The sequence below is a fragment of the Lolium rigidum genome, chromosome 7 (assembly GCF_022539505.1).
Source record: "Lolium rigidum isolate FL_2022 chromosome 7, APGP_CSIRO_Lrig_0.1, whole genome shotgun sequence".
NCBI lineage: Eukaryota > Viridiplantae > Streptophyta > Magnoliopsida > Poales > Poaceae > Lolium > Lolium rigidum.
The window spans coordinates 96,937,044-96,959,553 of NC_061514.1; the positions used below are offsets into that span (position 1 = coordinate 96,937,044).

The 22,510-nt window shown below is 41.8% G+C and overlaps 1 protein-coding gene across 4 annotated transcripts; it reads left to right on the top strand.

Annotated features, from left to right (window-relative positions):
* Nucleotides 1–10,592: 10,592 nt before the first annotated feature.
* On the top strand, nucleotides 10,593–21,593 carry LOC124669413 (cysteine-rich receptor-like protein kinase 44). 4 transcript variants are annotated; one of them, XM_047206028.1, is made up of 10 exons: nucleotides 10,593–11,461; nucleotides 11,832–11,957; nucleotides 13,938–14,065; nucleotides 14,234–14,447; nucleotides 14,767–14,998; nucleotides 15,071–15,221; nucleotides 15,646–15,953; nucleotides 16,508–16,596; nucleotides 16,778–16,955; nucleotides 21,280–21,593. In XM_047206028.1, exons 1-8 carry the CDS (start codon nucleotides 10,705–10,707, stop codon nucleotides 16,518–16,520), a joined length of 1,929 nt encoding a protein of 642 aa, XP_047061984.1. In that variant the 5' UTR covers nucleotides 10,593–10,704; the 3' UTR covers nucleotides 16,521–16,596; nucleotides 16,778–16,955; nucleotides 21,280–21,593. The 4 variants fall into 4 exon arrangements, with proteins under 4 accessions (XP_047061984.1, XP_047061986.1, XP_047061985.1 ...); XM_047206030.1 differs by lacking the exon at nucleotides 21,280–21,593 and having other exon boundaries at nucleotides 15,646–15,726; nucleotides 15,841–15,953; XM_047206029.1 differs by lacking the exons at nucleotides 16,508–16,596; nucleotides 21,280–21,593 and having other exon boundaries at nucleotides 16,637–16,955.
* The last annotated feature ends 917 nt before the right edge of the window (nucleotides 21,594–22,510 follow it).

Sequence of the window (22,510 nt, forward strand, 5' to 3'; positions counted from 1 at the left end):
GGTTGCTGTAGAGTGTCCCACCGGGCGTGCCAGAATGTGTTGCGGTCAAAAACCCACCGGCGAGTATCGACGGGCAACACCGTAGAGCCGGGAGGCTCCCAGGATTGCGGTGGACCCTGGTCCCTCGGGCGACGGCCCGCAATGCCTTCTGGCACACGTCCTGGTGCTTACGAGGGCGTGCCACCTGACCTATACCTGGTCAGGAAGGTGATGGATTGCTTCGACTAGTTTCCTGCATGGCAAACACGTAAACATTAAATACGAGCCCCGATCGGCTCTTAATTTGTTCTGTGGATCGGCTCAAAGAGCCGATTGCCCCATGGTTCATGTTAGATTTATAAGGACATGGGAATCATGCTTTATCAATATCAAGCTAAACTAATCTACGATAGTCTAGGGTTTTCACCGTATAATCGGAACATCCTATGCATAGTTGAGCCTAGCAGATTGATGTCTACGGGAGCTTCTATTCTTGTAGACAGTGTTGGGCCTCCAAGAGCAGAGGTTTGTAGAACAGCAGCAAGTTTCCCTTAAGTGGATCACCCAAGGTTTATCGATCTCAGGGAGGAAGAGGTCAAAGATATCCCTCTCATGCTACCCTGCAACCACAAAGCAAGAAGTCTCTTGTGTCCCCAACACACCTAATAGGTGCACTAGTTCGGCGAAGAGATAGTGAAATACAGGTGGTATGAATAAGTAGTAGCAACAGCACCGGAAAAGTGCTTTGCCCGAGACGAGAAACAAGCAGTAGTAATGCAGCAGTAGTAACGCAAGTAAAACAAGTAAACAAGCAGCGATAGCGATATTTAGGAACAAGGCCTAGGGATTAGACTTTCACTAGTGGACACTCTCAACATTGATCACATAACGGAATAGATAAATGCATACTCTACACTTTTGTTGGATGATGAACACATTGCGTAGGATTACACGAACCCTCAATGCCGGAGTTAACAAGCTCCACAATAATGCTCATATTTTAGTAACCTTTAGTGTAAGATAGATCAAAAGACTAAACCAAGTACTAACATAGCATGCACACTCGTCACCTTCATGCATATGTAGGAGGAATAGATCACATCAATATTATCATAGCAATAGTTAACTTCGCAATCTACAAGAGATCATGATCATAGCATAAACCAAGTACTAACACGGTGCACACACTGTCACCTTTGCACACGTGCAGGAGGAATAAAACTACTTTAATAACATTGCTAGAGTAGCACATAGATAAATTGTGATACAAACATATTGCAATCATAAAGAGATATAAATAAGCACCTCACTATGCCATTCAACAGTGAATAAGTATTCTGTGAAATATAGCCTAAGAGACCCACACGGTGCACACACTCGTCACCTTTACACACGTGGGACAAGGAGTCTCCGGAGATCACATAAGTAAAACTCACTTGACTAGCATAATGACATCTAGATTACAAGCATCATCATATGAATCTCAATCATGTAAGGCAGCTCATGAGATTATTGTATTGAAGCACATAGGAGAGAGATGAACCACATAGCTACCGGTACAGCCCCGAGCCTCGATGGAGAACTACTCCCTCCTCATGGGAGCAGCAGCGGTGATGAAGATGGCGGTGGAGATGGCAGCGGTGTCGATGGAGAAGCCTTCCGGGGCACTTCCCCGCTCCGGCAGGGTGCCGGAACGGAGACTCCTGTCCCCGGATCTTGGCTTCGCGATGGCGGCGGCTTGGAAGGTTTTCCGTATCGTGGTTCTTCGCATCGGGGTTTCGCGACGGAGGCTTTATATAGGCGAAGAGGCGGCGCAGGAGGGTCGAAGGGGTGGCCACACCATATGGCGGCGCGGCCGGGGCCCGGGCCGCGCCGTCCTATGGTCCGGGGGCCCGAGTGCCCCCCTCCGGTCCTTCCCGGTGTTCTGGATGCTTCCGGTGAAAATAGGAACCCGGGTCTTCGTTTCGTCCAATTCCGAGAATATTTCGTTACTAGGATTTCTGAAACCAAAAACAGCGAGAAAACAGGAACCGGCACTTCGGCATCTTGTTAATAGGTTAGTTCCGGAAAATGCACGAATATGACATAAAGTGTGCATAAAACATGTAGGTATCATCAATAATATGGCATAGAACATAAGAAATTATCGATACGTCGGAGACGTATCAAGCATCCCCAAGCTTAGTTCTCGCTCGTCCCGAGCGAGTAAAACGATAACAAAGATAATTTCTGAAGTGATATGCCATCATAACCTTGATCATACTATTTGTAAACATATGTAGTGGATGCAGCGATCAAAACAATGGTAATGACATGAGTAAACAAGTGAATCATAAAGCAAAGACTTTTCATGAATAGTACTTCAAGACAAGTATTAATAAGTCTTGCATAAGAGTTAACTCATAAAGCAATAAATCAAAGTAAAGGCATTGAAGCAACACAAAGGAAGATTAAGTTTCAGCGGTTGCTTTCAACTTGTAACATGTATATCTCATGGATAATTGTCAACATAGAGTAATATAACAAGTGCAATATGCAAGTATGTAGGAATCAATGCACAGTTCACACAAGTGTTTGCTTCTTGAGGTGGAGAGAAATAGGTGAACTGACTCAACATAAAAAGTAAAAGAATGGTCCTTCAAAGAGGAAAAGCATCGATTGCTATATTTGTGCTAGAGCTTTGGTTTTGAAAACATAAAGAGAGCATAAAAGTAAAATTTTGAGAGGTGTTTGTTGTTGTCAACAAATGGTAGTGGGCACTCTAACTACCTCATCAACCAGACTTTCAAGAGCGGCTCCCATGAAGGACGTTATCTCTACCAAGCAAGGTAGATCATCCCTCTTCTCTTTTGTTTACACATGTACTTTAGTTTAGTTTTTCTTTATTTATGGATGACACTCCTCCCAACCTTTTGCTTACACAAGCCATGGCTAACCGAATCCTCGGGTGCCTTCCAACAATCACATACCATGAAGGAGTGTCTATTTGCAAAATTAAGTTGCTTACTGATGAATCAGAGCAAAACATGTGAAGAGAATTATTAATGCAAGTTAATTAATCGGGGCTGGGAACCCCATTGCCAGCTCTTTTTGCAAAATTATTGGATAAGCGGATGAAGCCACTAGTCCATTGTGAAAGTCCGTCAGAAGTAAATGACAAGATCGAAAGATAAAACACCACATACTTCCTCATGAGCTATAAAACATTGACACAAATCAGAGGTGATAAATTTTGAATTATTTAAAGGTAGCACTCAAGCAATTTACTTTGGAATGGCGGATAAATACCATGTAGTAGGTAGGTATGGTGGACACAAATGGCATAATGGTTGGCTCAAGTATTTTGGATGCATGAGAAGTATTCCCTCTCGATACAAGGTTTAGGCTAGCAAGGTTATTTGAAACAAACACAAGGATGAATCGGTACAGCAAAACTCACATAAAAGACATATTGTAAACATTATAAAACTCCATACCGTCTTCCTTGTTGTTCAAAACTCAATACTAGATATTATCTAGACTCTAGAGAAACCAAATATGCAAACCAAATTAGCAAGCTCTAAGTATTTCTTCATTAATGGGTGCAAAGTATATGATGCAAGAGCTTAAACATGAGCACAACAATTGCCAAGTATCAAATTATTCAAGACATTCTACCAATTACTACATGTAGCATTTTCCGTTTCCAACCATATAACAAATGAACGAAGCAGTTTTAACCTACGCCATGAACACTAAAAGATAAAGCGAAGAACACATGTGTTCATATGAACCAGCGGAGCGTGTCTCTCTCCCACACAAGCATTTATTCAAACAAAAACAAAAACAAAAGCACACAGACGCTCCAAGTAAAGTACATAAGATGTGGCCGAATAAAAATATAGTTTCAAGAGAAGGAACCCGATAATTTGTCGATGAAGAAGGGGATGCCTTGGGCATCCCCAAGCTTAGACGCTTGAGTCTTCTTAGAATATGCAGGGGTGAACCACCGGGGCATCCCCAAGCTTAGAGCTTTCACTCTCCTTGATCATAGTATATCATCCTCCTCTCTTGACCCTTGAAAACTTCCTCCACACCAAACTCGAAACAAACTCATTAGAGGGTTAGTGCATAATCAAAAACTCACATGTTCAGAGGTGACACAATCATTCTTAACACTTCTGGACATTGCTCAAAGCTACTGGAAGGTAATGGAACAAAGAAATCCACCCAACACAACGAAAGAAGCAATGCGAAATAAAAGGCAGAATCTGTCAAAACAGAACAGTCCGTAAAGACGAATTTTAAAAGGGCACCAGACTTGATCAAATGAAAATGCCCAAATTGAATGAAAGTTGCGTACATATCTGAGGATCACTCACGTAAATTGGCATAATTTTATGAGTTACCTACAGAGAATTAGACCCAGATTCGTGACAGCAAAGAAATCTGGAACTGCGCAGTAATCCAAATCTAGTATTTACTTTACTATCAAAGACTTTACTTGGCACAACAAAACATAAAACTAAGATAAGGAGAGGTTGCTACAGTAGTAAACAACTTCCAAGACACAAATATAAAACAAAGTACTGTAGCAAAATAACACATGGGTTATCTCCCAAGAAGTTCTTTCTTTATAGCCGTTAAGATGGGCTCAGCAGTTTTAATGATGCACTCGCAAGAAATAGTATTTGAAGCAAAAGAGAGCATCAAGAAGCAAATTCAAAACACATTTAAGTCTAACATGCTTCCTATGCATAGGAATCTTGTAAATAAACGAAGTTCATGAAGAGCAAAGTAACAAGCATAGGAAGATAAAACAAGTGTAGCATCAAAGATTCTCAGCACATAGAGAGGTGAATTTTAGTAACATTGAAAATTTCATACAACCATATTTTCCTCTCTCATAATAACTTTCAGTAGCATCATGAGCAAACTCAACAATATACCCATCACTTAAAACATTCTTATCATGGTTCATATGCATAGAAGTATCATTAAATTTGGCATAAGAAGAGTTATTCTCATTAATAGTAATTGGAGTAAGATTATTATCAATAATTTGAACATGGTAAACAAATTGCATATTAAGGGAATTGTTTTTAGTAATCCAATCATGACTATGACAAGTTTCATAAGGATAGTTAGAACCTATATCATAGCATTCTTTATAATAATCATCAGAGATCGGGGGCACAGTGTCATCATAGGAAATAGAATAGTTATCTTTCACGATCGGTTTATCCGTGTCCACACCATCATTGTTATTAGAAGGAGATGTATCAAGAACATAATGACCAGTAGCTAAAGGATTTTCAAACACCTCTTCCCCACGCTTAGAGCTTTCTATATCATTATGGGAGGAAGCATGGATAGTACTGACACTATGGTAATTATTATCATCATTTTCAGAATTAGTTTCCCAGAGATTTGTAGTATCAAAAGTAGTGTGCTCATTCAAATCATGATCGCTAATGTATGTAAAGGGCATAGGAAGATCATCGTATTCAGATTCATTGTCACAATAATCATTAGGAGCAACATACTTACGGTTACCTAGCGTTATCTCATTCACGCGGGGATACGCCGTTACCTCTTTCTTTTTATTCTCCTTCTTCTTCTTCTTCTTCGTTCCCTTCTTCTTCTTCTTCTCTTCCTTCTCCTCATCCCCTTTTTTTAGGAGGAAGAGGCTTGAAGGGTGGCTTGTCCGCATAACCTGATTTACTTTCAGAAACAATAGAAGAAACTTGGGAGGATCCCTCCTTTTCATTAATTAGTTGAAAACACACAGCTGTCCTATCATATTTTGGCAAGGTGTCATCTTCTAAAATATTTTGTATGTAAGTATTTGTATGGCTATTATCAATGCAATAAGAAAAACACCCATGCAGGACATCATCAACATCATGATCACTCATATGTAACGAAGAGATTTTTCTCGACAGTTCTTCACACCCCAAAAATAAAGTAAGTTCATCATGCTGATTAGGAGTAATTTCATCATCACAATACAAATTTGCAGCACTCATTGAGTTCAAATTATCATTGGAGGAGCATTGAAAATTAAAATGACCCACTTCATGGCAAACTTCACAAATAAAAGGATAGAGGGCACACACATTTTTACCAAGATCATCTAGAGCCCTAAACCACTTTCTAGTTTTTTCATTAGCATGATGGATACAATATTCATCTTTGATTTGATTAATTCCACAAGGTCTATGTATTCCACAAAAATTAACATGCTTATAGGAAATAACATTCTTAGGAGTTTGAGCATGCTCATTACAATAATTAACAACAATTTCATTCTTCATACAAGCCTCTTTAAAAGGTTCATGATACTTATCAAAATTCTTTTTAGGCAATTCAAAATGAGAAGCAAAGGCTTTATAAAGATTTGCAGCAACTTGAGAGTCAAGACCATAAGTAGCACTCATATTTCGAAATTTATCGGTATCCATAAAAGTTTCAATGCATTCATAATCATAATTGACTCTTTACCTTTGTCGTTCTCCCAATCTTCAGCGTTCTCCTTAATCCGATCAAGAAGGTCCCTTTTAAACTCTTCTTTGTTGTGCGTGAATGGACCAGAACAAGTAGCATCCAGCAAGGTCTTATCTTGAAAAGAAAGTCTTGCATAGAAATTATCAATGATGATATTACCTGGAAGCTCATGATTGGGGCATTTGAGCATTAAAGACTTCAATCTCTCCCATGCTTGGGCAATACTCTCTCCATCATGAGGCCAGAAATTATATATTCGGTTTCGGTCTTTGTGAATTTCACTTGGAGGATAGAATTTAGAATAAAATAGATGCACAATATCCTTCCAACCAAGAGAATGCTCATCCTTCAGCAGTTTATGCCAATGCGCCGCTTTACCAGACAACGACATAGAGAATAATTTCTTCTTCACTTCATCCATAGAGATACCTGCACACTTGAATAACCCGCATAATTCATGCAAAAACAAGTAAATGATCTCCGGGATGCACAGTTCCATCCCCTTCATAGCGGTTATCCATAACACGTTCAATAATTTTCATAGGTATTTTATATGGAATACTTTCAGTAGGTGCATTTAAAATATCACAAGCATCATTAGAGTTATCGCATATGGGAGATAAAGTATTATCAGAGCAAATTTTCTCCCCTAAAGATGGGAAGCTAAAAAGATCATGAAAACCAGCTTCCCCAAGCTTAGACTTCTCCATAGCATTAGCAGTAATTGCATTCATACTAATAACATCGCTACTAGCATGCAAATAAGGTTCCATTGGTTTTTTAATGTTCACACCAAACAATTCTAAATCAGGAAAAAGATTAAAAAGCTCACTAAATTTTTTGTTGTTTTCCATTATGCCTAACTAGTGAAAATAAAAACAAGAAACAAAAAGATGCAATTGCAGGATCTAAAGGAAATAGCTTCGAGCACAAATACAATGGCGCCAGAAAAGTACTGTTACCTGGGACCGGAGTATGAGTGCCTTTTTACCTTTCCTCCCCGGCAACGGCGCCGGAAAAGTGCTTGATGTCTACGGGAGCTTCTATTCTTGTAGACAGTGTTGGGCCTCCAAGAGCGAGAGGTTTGTAGAACAGCAGCAAGTTTCCCTTAAGTGGATCACCCAAGGTTTATCGATCTCAGGGAGGAAGAGGTCAAAGATATCCCTCTCATGCAACCCTGCAACCACAAAGCAAGAAGTCTCTTGTGTCCCCAACACACCTAATAGGTGCACTAGTTCGGCGAAGAGATAGTGAAATATAGATGGTATGAATAAGCAGTAGCAACGGCACCAGTAAAAGTGCTTTGCCCGGGACGAGTAAACAAGCAGTAGTAATGCAGCAGTAGTAACGCGATAGAAACAAGTAAACAAGCAGCGATAGCGATATTTAGGAACAAGGCCTAGGGATTAGACTTTCACTAGTGGACACTCTCAACATTGATCACATAACAGAATAGATAAATGCATACTCTACACTCTTGTTGGATGATGAACACATTGCGTAGGATTACACGAACCCTCAATGCCGGAGTTAACAAGCTCCACAATAATGCTCATATTTTAGTAACCTTTAGTGTAAGATAGATCAAAAGACTAAACCAAGTACTAACATAGCATGCACACTGTCACCTTCATGCATATGTAGGAGGAATAGATCACATCAATATTATCATAGCAATAGTTAACTTCGCAATCTACAAGAGATCATGATCATAGCATAAACCAAGTACTAACACGGTGCACACACTCGTCACCTTTGCACACGTGCAGGAGGAATAAAACTACTTTAATAACATTGCTAGAGTAGCACATAGATAAATTGTGATACAAACACATTGCAATCATAAAGAGATATAAATAAGCACCTCACTATGCCATTCAACGAGTGAATAAGTATTCTGTGAAATATAGCCTAAGAGACCCACACGGTGCACACACTGTCACCTTTACACACGTGGGACAAGGAGTCTCCGGAGATCACATAAGTAAAACTCACTTGACTAGCATAATGACATCTAGATTACAAGCATCATCATATGAATCTCAATCATGTAAGGCAGCTCATGAGATTATTGTATTGAAGCACATAGGAGAGAGATGAACCACATAGCTACCGGTACAGCCCCGAGCCTCGATGGAGAACTACTCCCTCCTCATGGGAGCAGCAGCGGTGATGAAGATGGCGGTGGAGATGGCAGCGGTGTCGATGGAGAAGCCTTCCGGGGGCACTTCCCCGCTCCGGCAGGGTGCCGGAACAGAGACTCCTGTCCCCCGGATCTTGGCTTCGCGATGGCGGCGGCTCTGGAAGGTTTTCCGTATCGTGGTTCTTCGTATCAGGGTTTTCGCGACGGAGGCTTTATATAGGCGAAGAGGCGGCGCAGGAGGGTCGAAGGGGGGGCCACACCATATGGCGGCGCGGCCAGGGCCTGGGCCGCGCCGGCCTATGGTCCGGGGCCCCGGTGCCCCCCTCCGGTCCTTCCCGGGTGTTCCGGATGCTTCCGGTGAAAATAGGAACCCGGGTCTTCGTTTCGTCCAATTCCGAGAATATTTCGTTACTAGGATTTCTGAAACCAAAAACAGCGAGAAAACAGGAACCGGCACTTCGGCATCTTGTTAATAGGTTAGTTCCAGAAAATGCACGAATATGATATAAAGTGTGCATAAAACATGTAGGTATCATCAATAATATGGCATAGAACATAAGAAATTATCGATACGTCGGAGACGTATCAGGCGGCGCTGGTCATCTGCGTCACCATCAATTCCACGACCGCTTGGAGACCAGCAACATCATTGATGGCAGGCGCATGCCCATCTTTTTTAAGACGTGTGTACGCACTTGCCATTGTCCTCAATTCTCGCGCCATTTCTGCATCTAGAGAGCATTGCTCCTCACACCACATGCAACAACCGCGTATGATGGAAAAGTCCTGGTCATGAAGGAAGAGCCGCAACAACCACGAGGCGGGGTCCTCATGCGGAGGCAGCCGTCACGTCCAGCGGAACAGACACTACGTCCCCGTCAATGAGGCTCGACATTTGTGGAGACAGGGACAACAGTGTCGTGGCCTGATGTAAACCTGCCCGCAGGCTGTCACCTGTGCCAGTGCGGCCCGTGCCACGGGAATTAAAAGCACGTCGCGATGATATCCGCAGTAGGCAGGCCCTCCTCCCGGCCCTCCTCCCGTCTGATCTGCGAACGACCGTATGTTCGCCCCAAACTCATACGCGTAAGACACATTTAGGTCGTTGGAGTTCAACCCACGATGCCGCGCCACATTCTTGTGCGACACCAAGTTCTTGCATGGAGAAGAATGCGGTGACGACGATGAGGGGACGCCGACGAAGGCACCCATGAAGCAGGAGGTCAAGCAAGAGGTCAAGCACCTTCCCCAGTCGCCTGAGCTAAGCTACAAGGAGGCCCTCGAGTTGGTCATCACGTGCAACGAGCTGGAGGATCTGGCCAAGTGAGAGGATCTTGTTGTCCAGCTGCGAGAATGCGCGCTAGCGCAGAGGAGACCTTCCACACTTCTAGTAACCCTACCACCTCCAACGCCAACGGTAGCACCTCTGGCACCAGTCAGGCCATGGTTGTGGAAGCTGCTAGTCTTCATCAACCTTGCCAACAAGGATTAGGCAGCAATGGCGTATACCCTAGTTAGGTAGGGTTTATTTATATCTATGTTTTTATCGCTTTATTTGCCCAATGTAATTAAGTTTTAAATTCCTATAAAATTTTTGGCCTGGCCAATGGGTACATCCTGATCCAAATGGATAAGGGAAGGACACGACCAAATCCGCAGGTCGACTCAAACGACCAAAACGAATACATCTTGTGTTCGAAATAGGCTGGTTCGCTGGAGATGCCCTTACAACTTTGGCAACATGAAAGTGAGTAAAATTGCTCTTATGAAAAGAAACTACTATATGTATCTCCAATTCTCTATTAAACTTATTGTTCAATCTAAAAAATTACAACGAATGTCTTTGCATGGCTTATGTTGTTTTAAAAAAAATGTATTTTTCTCTTTTATAGACAAAAAAAAAAACGCTACTATGATGGATCCCCTTCCCAATATTTATAGCACCTCGAACCAATCACCTCTTCGTGTACACTGCGGACTTCCCGGCTTGGCAATTCAACCCAAATCCATCCCCATCACGGCACTGTCGTCCAAAACCCCAGCGGGCGGCCACGGCCATTTCTGCTCTCCCTTCCCTCCATTCGCCGGCGGTGCCGATGCACCGCGTGGCTCGCTTCCCGCTGTTGCCGACTCTACTACTGGCAGTCGCCTCCGCGCTGGTTCCGGTCACCGTCGCTGACCCGCAGGCTAAAGTGCTCAACCTCGGCTGCAGCCAGTACAACGCCACGCCCACGGCCGGCTTCCTCGCCGCCCTCAACTCCACCTTCGCCGAACTCCGCGCCAATCTCTCCGCCGGGGGCGGTTTCGCCACCGCCGCGCAGCCGCGCGCCGCCGCGCCGGCGTTCGCGTTGGCGCAGTGCCGCCCGTACGTCACCGGGAGGGACTGCGTCGCCTGCTTCGACGCCGCCGCGGCGCGCATACGTTCCTGCGGCGCCGCCAACGGCGGCCGCGTCATCCTGGACGGTTGCGTCATACGGTACGAGAGCGCGGCTTTCTTCGACCAAACCACCCTACCTGGCAACACTCAGCTCTGCGACGGCTCCGCCGTTGCCGGTGGCGACTTCGGCAGCGCGGTGCGAGCGCTGGTCGGCGACCTCACCGCCGCTGTGCCCCGCGTCCCGGGGCTCGCGGCAGCGGCCGCGGGCTCCGGCGTGTACGCTATGGCGCAGTGCGTCGAGACGATCGGGATGGGCGGCTGTGCGCAGTGTTTGGAGGTGGCTTCTAAGAACATTGACGCTTGTTCCCCCAATTCCGACGGCCGCTCCGTGGATGCCGGGTGCTTCATGAGGTACTCTGATATGCGGTTCTTCCCGGCTAATGCGACCGTAGATCTGGCACCATACTTGCGTTCTGGTGAGTTCACCTCATTTACGTACCATATCCATCCTTGTGTTTTTGCGTGAGTTGTTAGCAGCTTCATTACTTGCTTTCTTCTTTGTTATTTTGTGTTGTGCTATGGCCATGTGTGGGTGCCCATATTTGCTGTTAGCACCAGTTGTATTGACTAGTTCCCAATCAGTGTTTGGGGCTGAGTTTGAACTTTGAAGTTCTCTATCTTGTCAGGAAGTTAAGGCCTGTTTATTTGCTCCATGGAACGTGTTTTCTTGAACTTTGATGTCAATTGGATTGCTACAGTAACTTCTATGAAACATTCAACGGAATTTCGTATTCCAATTCAAAGCTCATCATCAGTTCAGAGCTCACAATTCATGATTTGTTACAGGAAAATCAAGCAGGAAGGGAGCCATCATAGGAGGAATTTTGGGAGGTGTAGCCTTCATGTTCCTGCTGGTGTTATTAGCTTTGTTGTGGATCTGGCGGTCTAGGAAGCTGCAGAAGCCTCAGAGAGGTAAATTGTGTCAAGTTTACCACTTTCGAGTAGTTAAAGTTCTTTTGTAATTGTCTATTTATCAATGTGATCTTAGCAAAATGGCCAAAGTTGCTGTCATTAACTGCGGAAAAATATTCTAAATAAATGGACATGCAAAGATTTTGCCTCGGGTTTAAAAGTTTATTTTCATGAAAATATCTTCAATACCATGTCGCTATTGTCCTATACGCCTATGTTCCCATGAAAATGATGACATACACTTTGTATTTAGCTTATTGCCAATGACGACATCAAATCCTTTTTCCCTAGCAAGTTGGGGTAGGCTAGATACGAAACCCAACATAAACATAAGGAAACCAAAAAGAGAATGAGAGAGAGAGAGAGAAAAGTAAACAGGGAATGAGTAAACTAAGATTCTATTCTAGCACATAGATTGCCGATTTCCATCCAGTCCTATCAGGAGCCAAATCTCGAGGTACATTCCAATCGCTCTATTTCGATTCATATATACTACCTCCATCCCAAGGCTTAAGGTCTATATTTTTTTTCAGAAATTCAAACTATGTTAAGTTTGACTAAGTTTTTATAAAAAATCATTAACATGTAAAATACAAAATTAATATTATTAGATAGATAATGAAATATATTTTCATGTGCTATCTACAAAATATCATATTTATTGATAGATTATTCTAGAATTTTGGTCAAACTTTACTTGCTTTGACTTTTCCAAAAAAATATAAGGCTTAAGCCTTGGGATGGAGGTAGTAACTCTTATGTATCAGAACATGAATTTTTCTTGTTGTTTCTTCGTAAACAATCTTCTTGCTTACCATTAGCAGCTTCGACAACTTTTTTGGAACGAATCCACTTTTCTAGGAAGATAAGTCCCTTTTTTACCTTCTCCGCCCTGTCAACTTTGGTCGCCCTATGCCCCTCCTAGTATTTTCCATACTCTTTAGCATACCACTATTAACTGGTGCTTCTGGAGGCCTCCGTTGGATATGCCCAAACCATCTTAGTTGGTGTTGGATTAACTTCTCGTCGATCGGTGAAGAAACATAAAAGAGAGACATGCATATGTAAGTCCTATCAAGAGCTCTGCCTATGGCCAGAGTCCTTTATATGACTGCAAGTTTTTGTGATAACTGTCTATTTTGTCCCATGTGAAAAATAAAAAATTAGTGATATAAAAAGGTGAGTGTTCTTTGTACATTGAACAGTGTATTCTTGCGGTTGGGGTTTACATACTTGTGCATCTTCGAAATTTCTCAAATTCTGCACAGGTGTGCATCACAGTATAAAATGAGCACACACCAGAAATCATGTAAAAATTGATCAAATATACCCTGAACAAAAATGGAAAATGTTCAACTTATTGTTTGGACAGTGTTACTACGACCGTTTGTTGTTTCTGTACAAGATGAATATGATCTTAGTTTTAAAAATTATGTGCGTAAAAACAACTAGAGACTTTAAATATTTTGGATATTTTTATTACATTGAGAGGTGCTCTGGGCTGCATATTTGAATTATCCCACGATTTCTAGTTATGTTGTAGATCTTTATTTTTGTTTGCATTTATGTGTTAAATACTCCTTTTTCTTGACAGTGTCCTCTTTCTCTTTGATTTGTGTAGCTCTATTTAAGTAAATACCAAATGTTGATTGGTATACAAAGACACATGCTTTGGCGTGTTTTCGAGAAAAAAATGTTGATTGGTAGGGAAAGCTTATATTATCCAAGTATTGTTCACAGCAACCAGGGTACGGGAAAGCTCCAGAATTTGCCTAACTTTACAAGGGTAGAATGTATTAAATATATTGGAGTTTAGCAATGAACATTTGCATTTGTTTTGTTTTCTCAAGTGTAATTGGCTACGTTTTCAAGTTGACCAATTTTGCATATGTTTTTGTTTTAGGAAGTTATTTGGAAAAGCAAACTCAACTACTTTCTCCTTGCTTCTTTGTTTCCTCATCTGACTGTATCTTTTGTTAGGTGATATACTTGGAGTAACGGAACTACGAGGTCCAACAAGTTTTCACTATAAAGATCTTAAGGCTGCAACCAATAATTTCAGTGAGAAAAGTAAACTTGGAGAAGGAGGTTTTGGCGATGTATTTAAGGTATGGTGATCTTCAAATGTTTAATCCACGACAAAAATTTGCAGATGAAAGGAAATTATTCAGAATTTGAAATAGATTAAGAACTTTATGATCGCCAAGTTGCTTTTTATTGTGATGTATATTAGTTTATTGCAAAAATAATTTTTCAAAACTGTCAATTTCTAACAGGGTGTGCTGAAAAATGGGAAAACTGTTGCAGTAAAAAGGTTGACAGTAGTACAAACTAGCAGGGCCAAAGCAGACTTTGAAAGTGAGGTGAAGTTGATTAGCAATGTTCATCATCGAAATCTTGTCCGGCTTCTTGGTTGTTCTCGCAAGGGTTCCGAATGCCTACTTGTTTATGAATATATGGCAAATAGTAGCCTTGACAAGTTCCTCTTCGGTATGCTCCTTTGGTCCTTGCTTCTTCATCTACTTGACTTATTTGTGCACTTGGACATGTAGCAAAATATCATATATGGTGTGTCTGATATTTCCCATTTGATTAATCTAGAAGGTCTGATTAATCTAAACTAAAACTTGCACTCGCAACTCCATTATTAGACTGAACTACTCCCATGGTTGTTATCTTCTTGAGAAGGCAATTACTTCGTTAAACTTGCAGACTGAGCTGATTAGCTTCTGGCATAACAGGTGAGAAACGTGGAACACTTAAGGACCTCTAAATAAGGACCTCACATTCACACCTTCTGGCATAACAGGTGAGAAACGTGGAACACTTAACTGGAAGCAGCGATTTAACATCATTGTTGGCATGGCTCGTGGCCTTGCATATCTTCATCAAGAGTTCCATGTGTGTATCATACACCGTGACATTAAATCAAGCAATGTTCTTCTTGATGACGACTTTCAGCCTAAGATTGCTGATTTTGGTTTGGCAAGGCTCCTACCTGATGATCATAGTCATCTCAGCACTAAATTTGCTGGAACACTGTAAGTTTGAACATGCAAATAGTATATTTTACACACAGCTTATTTTTCTGATTATATTTTACTATTGAGCAGGGGTTACACCGCTCCTGAGTATGCAATCCATGGCCAACTATCAGAGAAGGTTGACACATACAGCTTTGGCGTAGTCATTTTGGAAATACTAAGTGGACGGAAGAGCAATGATACAAGGCTGGAACCTGAAACACAATATCTACTTGAATCGGTACCCATTTTTCTTCTGAAAACTTGGCTTCTATTGGTGCCATTCATTGGCTCATGTGACTTGCATATTTCAGATAGTCACCTCATAAGTCTTTGAGTTGTTCTTATGAGTACATTTCTGTACAGTTCCACTTCCTAATTTGGTGATATGGAACCTTAGCTGGTTTTCAGTTTTCACTATATGGATTGAAAAATTTAACAAGTAACAAGAAAAATTCTTGCTAAGTAAGCATCGCCTGTTTATTTTGCTCCAGAATCAGTCTTACAAGATCAGGATTACATACTTCCGACAGTACCATTTTTATTTGAGGAGAAGACCTACAGTAGTTCATTATGATAATTTTGTACTTACTGTATTGAGGTTTCTTTATACACACCATATCTATCTTGAGTTGGACATTTTATTATGCCTGCTCATTGTACAGGTATGGAAGCTATATGAAAATGAGAACTTGATTAGCTTGGTGGACGAGTCGTTAGATCCTGAAGAATATAAGCCAGAAGAGGTAAAAAGAATAATAGAGATAGCGCTTCTCTGCACTCAATCAACCGTTGCATCAAGGCCAACAATGTCAGAGATAGTCGTGTTGTTGTTAACAAAAAATTCTCCCGAGTTGCAGCCCACAAGACCCACTTTTATTGATTCAACAAGTAGAGTGAGAGGTGAAACATCCTCCTCCAGTTCGTCCTCTGCATCCAAGGCCACTGTATCTTTTACACAGTTTTCAGCCAGGTAAAAGGCTTTGTATTGTATATGACTGCATTTTTTTCTTGTGTAATAGTGATTGATTTGTAACTATAAGTATGTATGGTCATTTATCAGTATATATGAGAGCAGTAAATTGTTTGAAATTCTCCTTTTGCTCATGTAACCATATGACGCGTACATGTTTCAAGTATGTGCTTCTTGTATGACATTGTTGATTTGAGACCATTCTTTGTGTCACGTTTTGTATGTGTTGGTCCATATTTTAGCAATCAAGAATTTTCCTTGATGTTAAGATATTCCAGTTCGTATGTTGTAAAATTGCATTCGGAGTTCTAAGTTGCACTGCTCTTGTGAAACTACTATACAATATGCTCATTTAACTTCTCATCCAAATCGAAATAGGGAGCAATATGCAACTAAAGGTTTAGTTACCATACATAAATCCATACTGGGTACATGCCTTTCTTTTTTGTCTGTGCAAGGACATGCACCCTTTCACGTGACAGTAAAATTAAGCTGTCCCCTAATTAGGTGATGCTAACAAGTGACAAACTCTTTCGATTTTATGATTTTCAAAGAGGTAGTTTATGATGGAGCCGTTGATTTGTACAAGCCTCACCCAACACCTTCAGGACACCATTGAATTTGATTACAAACTTCGGGAAAGGTATTTGCTGTACTTCCCAGTTTTCATGAATTGTCTACAGGAAGTAAGCTGGGGCACTTGGAACTCTGCAGTTATCCTTTTGATAAGCTAAGTTTTGAGTAAACCTAGTAGAAGCTTTTGTCTACAGGGTACAATAAGTACATGAATCTCCAGCTAACTGCATCCTCTCTTGAATTTGCAGAGGTGCACCACCTTGAACTTTGTCAGAAACAATGGAACTAGGCATACTATGTTGGCTTCGCATGGACTATTAGCCTTTCCATGGCAAACTTATAGTTGTATATTTGAGATTTCTCAGATGGTTGGAGATGATTTGTCCTGCAGAATGACTTCTGAAATTCTTCGATCTTGCCGCATAGGTAATCATTAAATTATTCGTTTATTCAAAATTAAGTTTACTCCTGAACGTCACCTATCTTTGTTGATGAATAGTTAAGCTCTATTTATTTTTTATCTCTGTACTAGTAGCTTTATGTGGTGAGTCAAGACATTCTTACACTCTCATTATTCATATTTTATCCTAATATGTATGTTTTAATCGTCTAGCATTGTCAATTGGTTCACTTATCTTGCTTGGCTTCCCTGGCTTAGTGTGCGCCACATAAGCTGACTTCCCTACAAAACGGTCCGAGAGTAATCACTTGGCAGCAATATATTGTTTTTGTCTGCGAGCACCAATATATTGTTTTTGTCTGCGAGCACCAATATATTGTGGTTTCACAATGTGTGATAGAGACAATTCATACTGCAATTATTCTTAACATAGTTACTCGACATAGACAGATTACCAACCTTCATACTAATTCCCTTCTCTTGTACCAACAAATTTTTGTATCATAGAGCTCTTATATGAGTATTAGTTATTAAATCCATCATGTATAAACTCTCCTGTTGATAGGACTCAGCTGTTCTTCCAAATAAAAATGCCACAGGTGCTAGTGCCTGTTGGTTGAGTTTTGATACCTGTTGATATTCTAGGGAAAAAAGATAGTAATAAACTGACAACCATGATTTACACGCACACTTGCGTGCCTAGGATTGCACCACCAGGGTGCCACGTCTTGCACACACAATTAAATTAATGTGCACATACATCACAAATTCAACACATAAGTTCAAAATTTGTTAATGTTACAATACAAAGTTCTGTAGTCAAAATGTCAAATAGAGGAATACATAGTAATACAATGCACAACTCAGTTGTCGTGTGTGAATACAAATTCAACTTGTAACTTTTCTTTTCAAATATACAATACAAGGCAAACTGTCATATGTAGGTGGAATAGATAGCAATAATGTGCAAATTCTGTAGTGACAACCCCAACGAGTTCCACCGGGCCTAGCTAATCCATCTCTTTGATTTAATCCATTTTTTATTTCACAATCTTCAAGTGCTTTAAGAATTGTGCTTTTGGAATTTCTTAAGCTGTAAGATTACTAAGAATGCCGGCACTTTGAGACTTGATAAAACAAAACCATTCACAACTGCATTGCCCTGCCTCTATACTGCTGTCCATGCCTTGCTCCTTGGCCTGGCTCCCCTCCTTCCGGATGTCTCACCGTGGCTGATATACCCACTAGCTTCTGGTCATCGCTGCCAGCCACCGACCAAGGTGAGCGAGAGGTTAGAGACTTAGAGTGCAATAATAATAATTATTCGATTTCAGAATCTGAGTGGGTATTTGCCACACACCAGGGCTGCCAACTTGATGCTCAGATTTAGAGCAACTTTGTCATCAATCTAGTTTTGAGTTTTTACCATGTGTAGAGTTACTCTAGCTTGAGTTCTTATCAGGTTACATTAACGTAATATGCAGAAATCCCCAGATGTTGAGTTACTGAATCTTATGCAGCCAGATATTCAAAAGCATGTTAATATAGAACTTTGAAATTTTGTATTTGGTTTCTTTTATTAAATAAGGCTATATGCATCTGTTTGTGTATTGATGCCTGTGCATTTTTTTTCCATCACTGGGTAATCGAGTCTATGCACATTCCCTACACGCAAGCATCGCACGCCCTGTCTCCCCTATACCTGGAACTGAAGGCTTTCTGCATATTTTTGCCCAAATAAAAGTTCAAGGTAGGTTAGACTAATCAGGGTTGTTCCCTAGCAACCTGTTGAGAACTCCTTTGGCAGGGGCTTCCAATTTATCAAGGGATGGGGAGTAGGGACGTGATTGAGTTGGTCAGATGAGTGTGTCGCCTTGTCGCAGATGTGTGCCACCATGGGGTTTTGGGTGGATGCTGCTGAAGGTTTCGTTCTTTTTTAAGAGGTGCACGGATGTAACACTGACCTTTATCATTGGTACCACCGTGCCACGCTGGTAGTTTAAGTTGAGCTATATTGGAATGTAATGTCGCAACTCTGGATCAACTATTTTAGGCGGTTCGAGGATAAAAGCCCAGGCGAGTTGTTATGTTCCTCTTCATACTGAATTCAGCCATTTTTTAAGCTCATTTTTCAATCTAAGAAAAATATGTCAATTGGATCTTAGTACAAACCTTCCTACAACTCAGCTTGAGTCCATATTCCAGGTCATAGGAGGTAATGAATCCTCCAATTCTACGTGCTTTAGATCTTTAGATTTTCCTTTGGCTGTTTACAGTTTACAGATGCATCTGAAACAGAAGCAAATATATGCACCTTAGAAGTTAGAACAGCCACTCGACGGAATATATAGTTGGAAGTCCAACTGAAGTTGAGTGTAGACACATATGATTTCTAGTATATTGTTATGCTAAACATTATTATTGTTTCAAGAGCACCTTTATTTTTATAGAGGAAAAAATAAGTGGGTGACTAGGCGAAATGGTAATCTTGCAGTTCCACACTCAAAAGGTTAGTTACTGTTGGATATCTATTGGTGTATCTGTTGGGCTGTCTTGTTGTTCTCTGTTGTGGCCCATCTGGCCCAGCCCAGTCCTGACCTATATAAGGTGCTTCTATCTCTGTAACCCTAAGAAGAGAGTGTTCCTCCCTGCAGCCTCCTTCTACCTCAGGTTAGGCCCTCACCTCCACATGGTATCAGAGCAAGGGGCAGTGAGGGCAATGACGGGAAGGACTGCCGATCTGGAAGCCTAGTCTGTTGTGGCAGCTAGGAGGAAGAGGAAGGGAGTAGGCTGCTGCGGTGGCTGGGAGGAAGAGGAAGAGAGCAGGCTGTTGCGGCGGCAAGGAGGGGAAGGCAGTGACAAGTAAGGAAACGAAGAGGGCATCCTGCGGGTAAGCCCTTTGGTGTTTCTGAGAGGTTAGTTTGGTGTCAAGCATGGGGGACAACGTGGATTTGGCCAAGGCTCTGGAGAAGCTAGCAGAACTTATCACTACCAAAGGAGATGGAGGAGGATCTGCTGGAGGGGGAGCAATCGTTCCCAATACCAACATCGGTCAGAAACTTGAGTTACCGGCGAATGAAATCAAGTTGGAAGGAGTGGCCAACTATCTCCGGTGGTCAAGGAGGGCGCTGTTGATTTTGAACTCGAAAGGGCTGGATGAACGTGTGAGTGGTAAAGCTGCAGAACCAGCAGATCAGGCCAGTCCGAAATGGAAACAGTGGAATGCCATAAATTCTCTGATTGTGGCATGGTTGCTTAACTATTTGGTTCCTAACATTGTTGCTTCTGTAGAGGCGCTCACAAAAGCTTCAGAGGTATGGGACACCCTATCAAATCTCTATTCTGGAAAGGGGAACATTATGTTGATTGCTGAGATTGAGGATAAAGTGCATGACTTGCAACAAGGAAAAAAAACTGTGATGGCATATGTGGCTGAGTTGCAGCATCTTTGGGGAGATTTAGATCATGTTGATCCTCTGGAACTTGCCCATGGGGAATGTGTGAGTGCTGCTGCAAGCTGGATTGAACGTCGGCGAGTCATGAAGTTCTTGAAAGGTCTTAACCAAGAGTTTGAGGGGAGAAGGGCTGCTTTACTGTATCAAACCACTACCCCTTCTCTCAAAGAAGCCATTGCAGCTATGTCCAGAGAGGAAGTGATTCTGTCCCTCATCCGACCTTCTACACTACCGAGAGATAAGAGATGAGAGGCTGCTATACTTGTGGATAGAAGGGACACTTGAAGCATCAGTGTACCTCCTTTGCTACACCCAGTAGGGGGAGAGGAGGATACACACATGACAGAGGAAGCTACAGAGGAAGAGGTGATGGCAGAGGTGGTGGACAGCCATATGGACAGCAGTATGGAAGAGGTGGTGGACAGCAGTATGGCGGAGGTAGTGGAGAGCCATATGGACAACAGTATGGTAGGGATGGTGGACAGCAGCACGCTATATCACCCAAGGCACATACCAGTACCTCTCAGGGGCAATCAAAGGAAGAAGGACAAAATGAAGCAACCTTTGGGAACTTTGCTCACTATGTCTACAAAGATGAAGGTAATATTGATAGAGTTTCTATAGGCACTCATAATGCTAATTCAGACTGGATTCTTGATTCTGGAGCATCCAAACATGTTACTGACAATATTAGTATCCTCCCACACATAGAGGCACTATCCAAACAGCAGATGGCACATCACAATCTATAAAAGGGGAGGGGTCGGTGCAATGTACACCCAACATAAAATTGTCATCAGTTCTACATGTTCATGCTTTTCTGCTATCTCTAAGTGCCCTGATTGATCAATAGGACTACCGTATAATAGTTGATAGATATATGTGTCTAATTCAGGAAAAAGAGAGCAGCAAGAAGATTGGGACTGCAACCAGGCATAGAGGTCTTTGGCACATAGATCGTGACAAGATGGGGCATGATGCTAGTTCTGTGCTTGCTGCGATTGTTGGAGGAAAGGAGAGTATGGCTCTAGTTCATCATTGTCGAATGGGCCACATGGCGTTTGATAAAATGTTTCGAGTTTTTCCTGATGCAATGAATGAAGTGGACAAAACCAAATTATGTTGTGATGCCTGCGAATATGCTAGGCATACGAGAACCTCTTATGTTAGTAGAGGGATCAGAAGTGTATCCCCATTTGTGTTAGTGCACTCTGATGTATGGACGTATCCTGTGTGTCAGTAAATGGCATGAAGTACTTTGTGACTTTTATTGTCCGCTATTCCAGAATGACTTGGATTTATCTTATGCGTCACAAAGATGAAGTGTTCACTTGTTTTCAGAATTTTTATGCCTATGTGAAAAACCAATTCAATGTTCAGGTACAAGTGATCAGAACTAATAATGGTAATATATCAACAAACCTTTTGCTGCTTTCTTATCTTCACAAGGTATACTGCACCAGACTTCATGTTCTGACACTCATCCCCATAATGGAGTTGCTAGCGGAAGAATAGGCACATTCTTGAAGTGGCTCGATCTCTTATGTTTACCATGAATGTTCCCAAATTCTTATGGAGTGAGGCAGTTATGAGTGCTACGTATTTGATCAACAGAATGCCTTCAAAGATTCTAGGTATGTAGTCTTCTTGCCAACTCCTAAATAACAATGACTTTGTTGTACCACCCAAACTCTTTGACTATACATGTTTTGTAAGGGATCACAGGCCATCTGTTGGCAAGCTAGATCATCGGGCTATCAAATGTATCTTTATTGGCTATTCCTCCAGACAGAAAGGTTAGAAGTGTTGGAGTCCCACTGACAGGAGGACATTTGTAAGCATGGATGTTACGTTTCGCGAGTCAGAACCATTTTATGACGGTGAGAGTGGTCTTAGTGGCTTGTTCCAGTGGCTTGACCATCTTGGTGATGCTCAAGAGGGGGGGCAACAACAAGGTGGTGATCAAGAGTAGCAAGATGGTGACCAACAACAACATCAACAAATTCCTATTGTTGCGAAGATTCCTGCAATTCCTGGTACACCTACACCACCTAGACCCGTACCACCACAAAGATGGCTGCCGAATCCACTTGTGTACTCTAGAAGACAAGTACAAAGGGAACAAG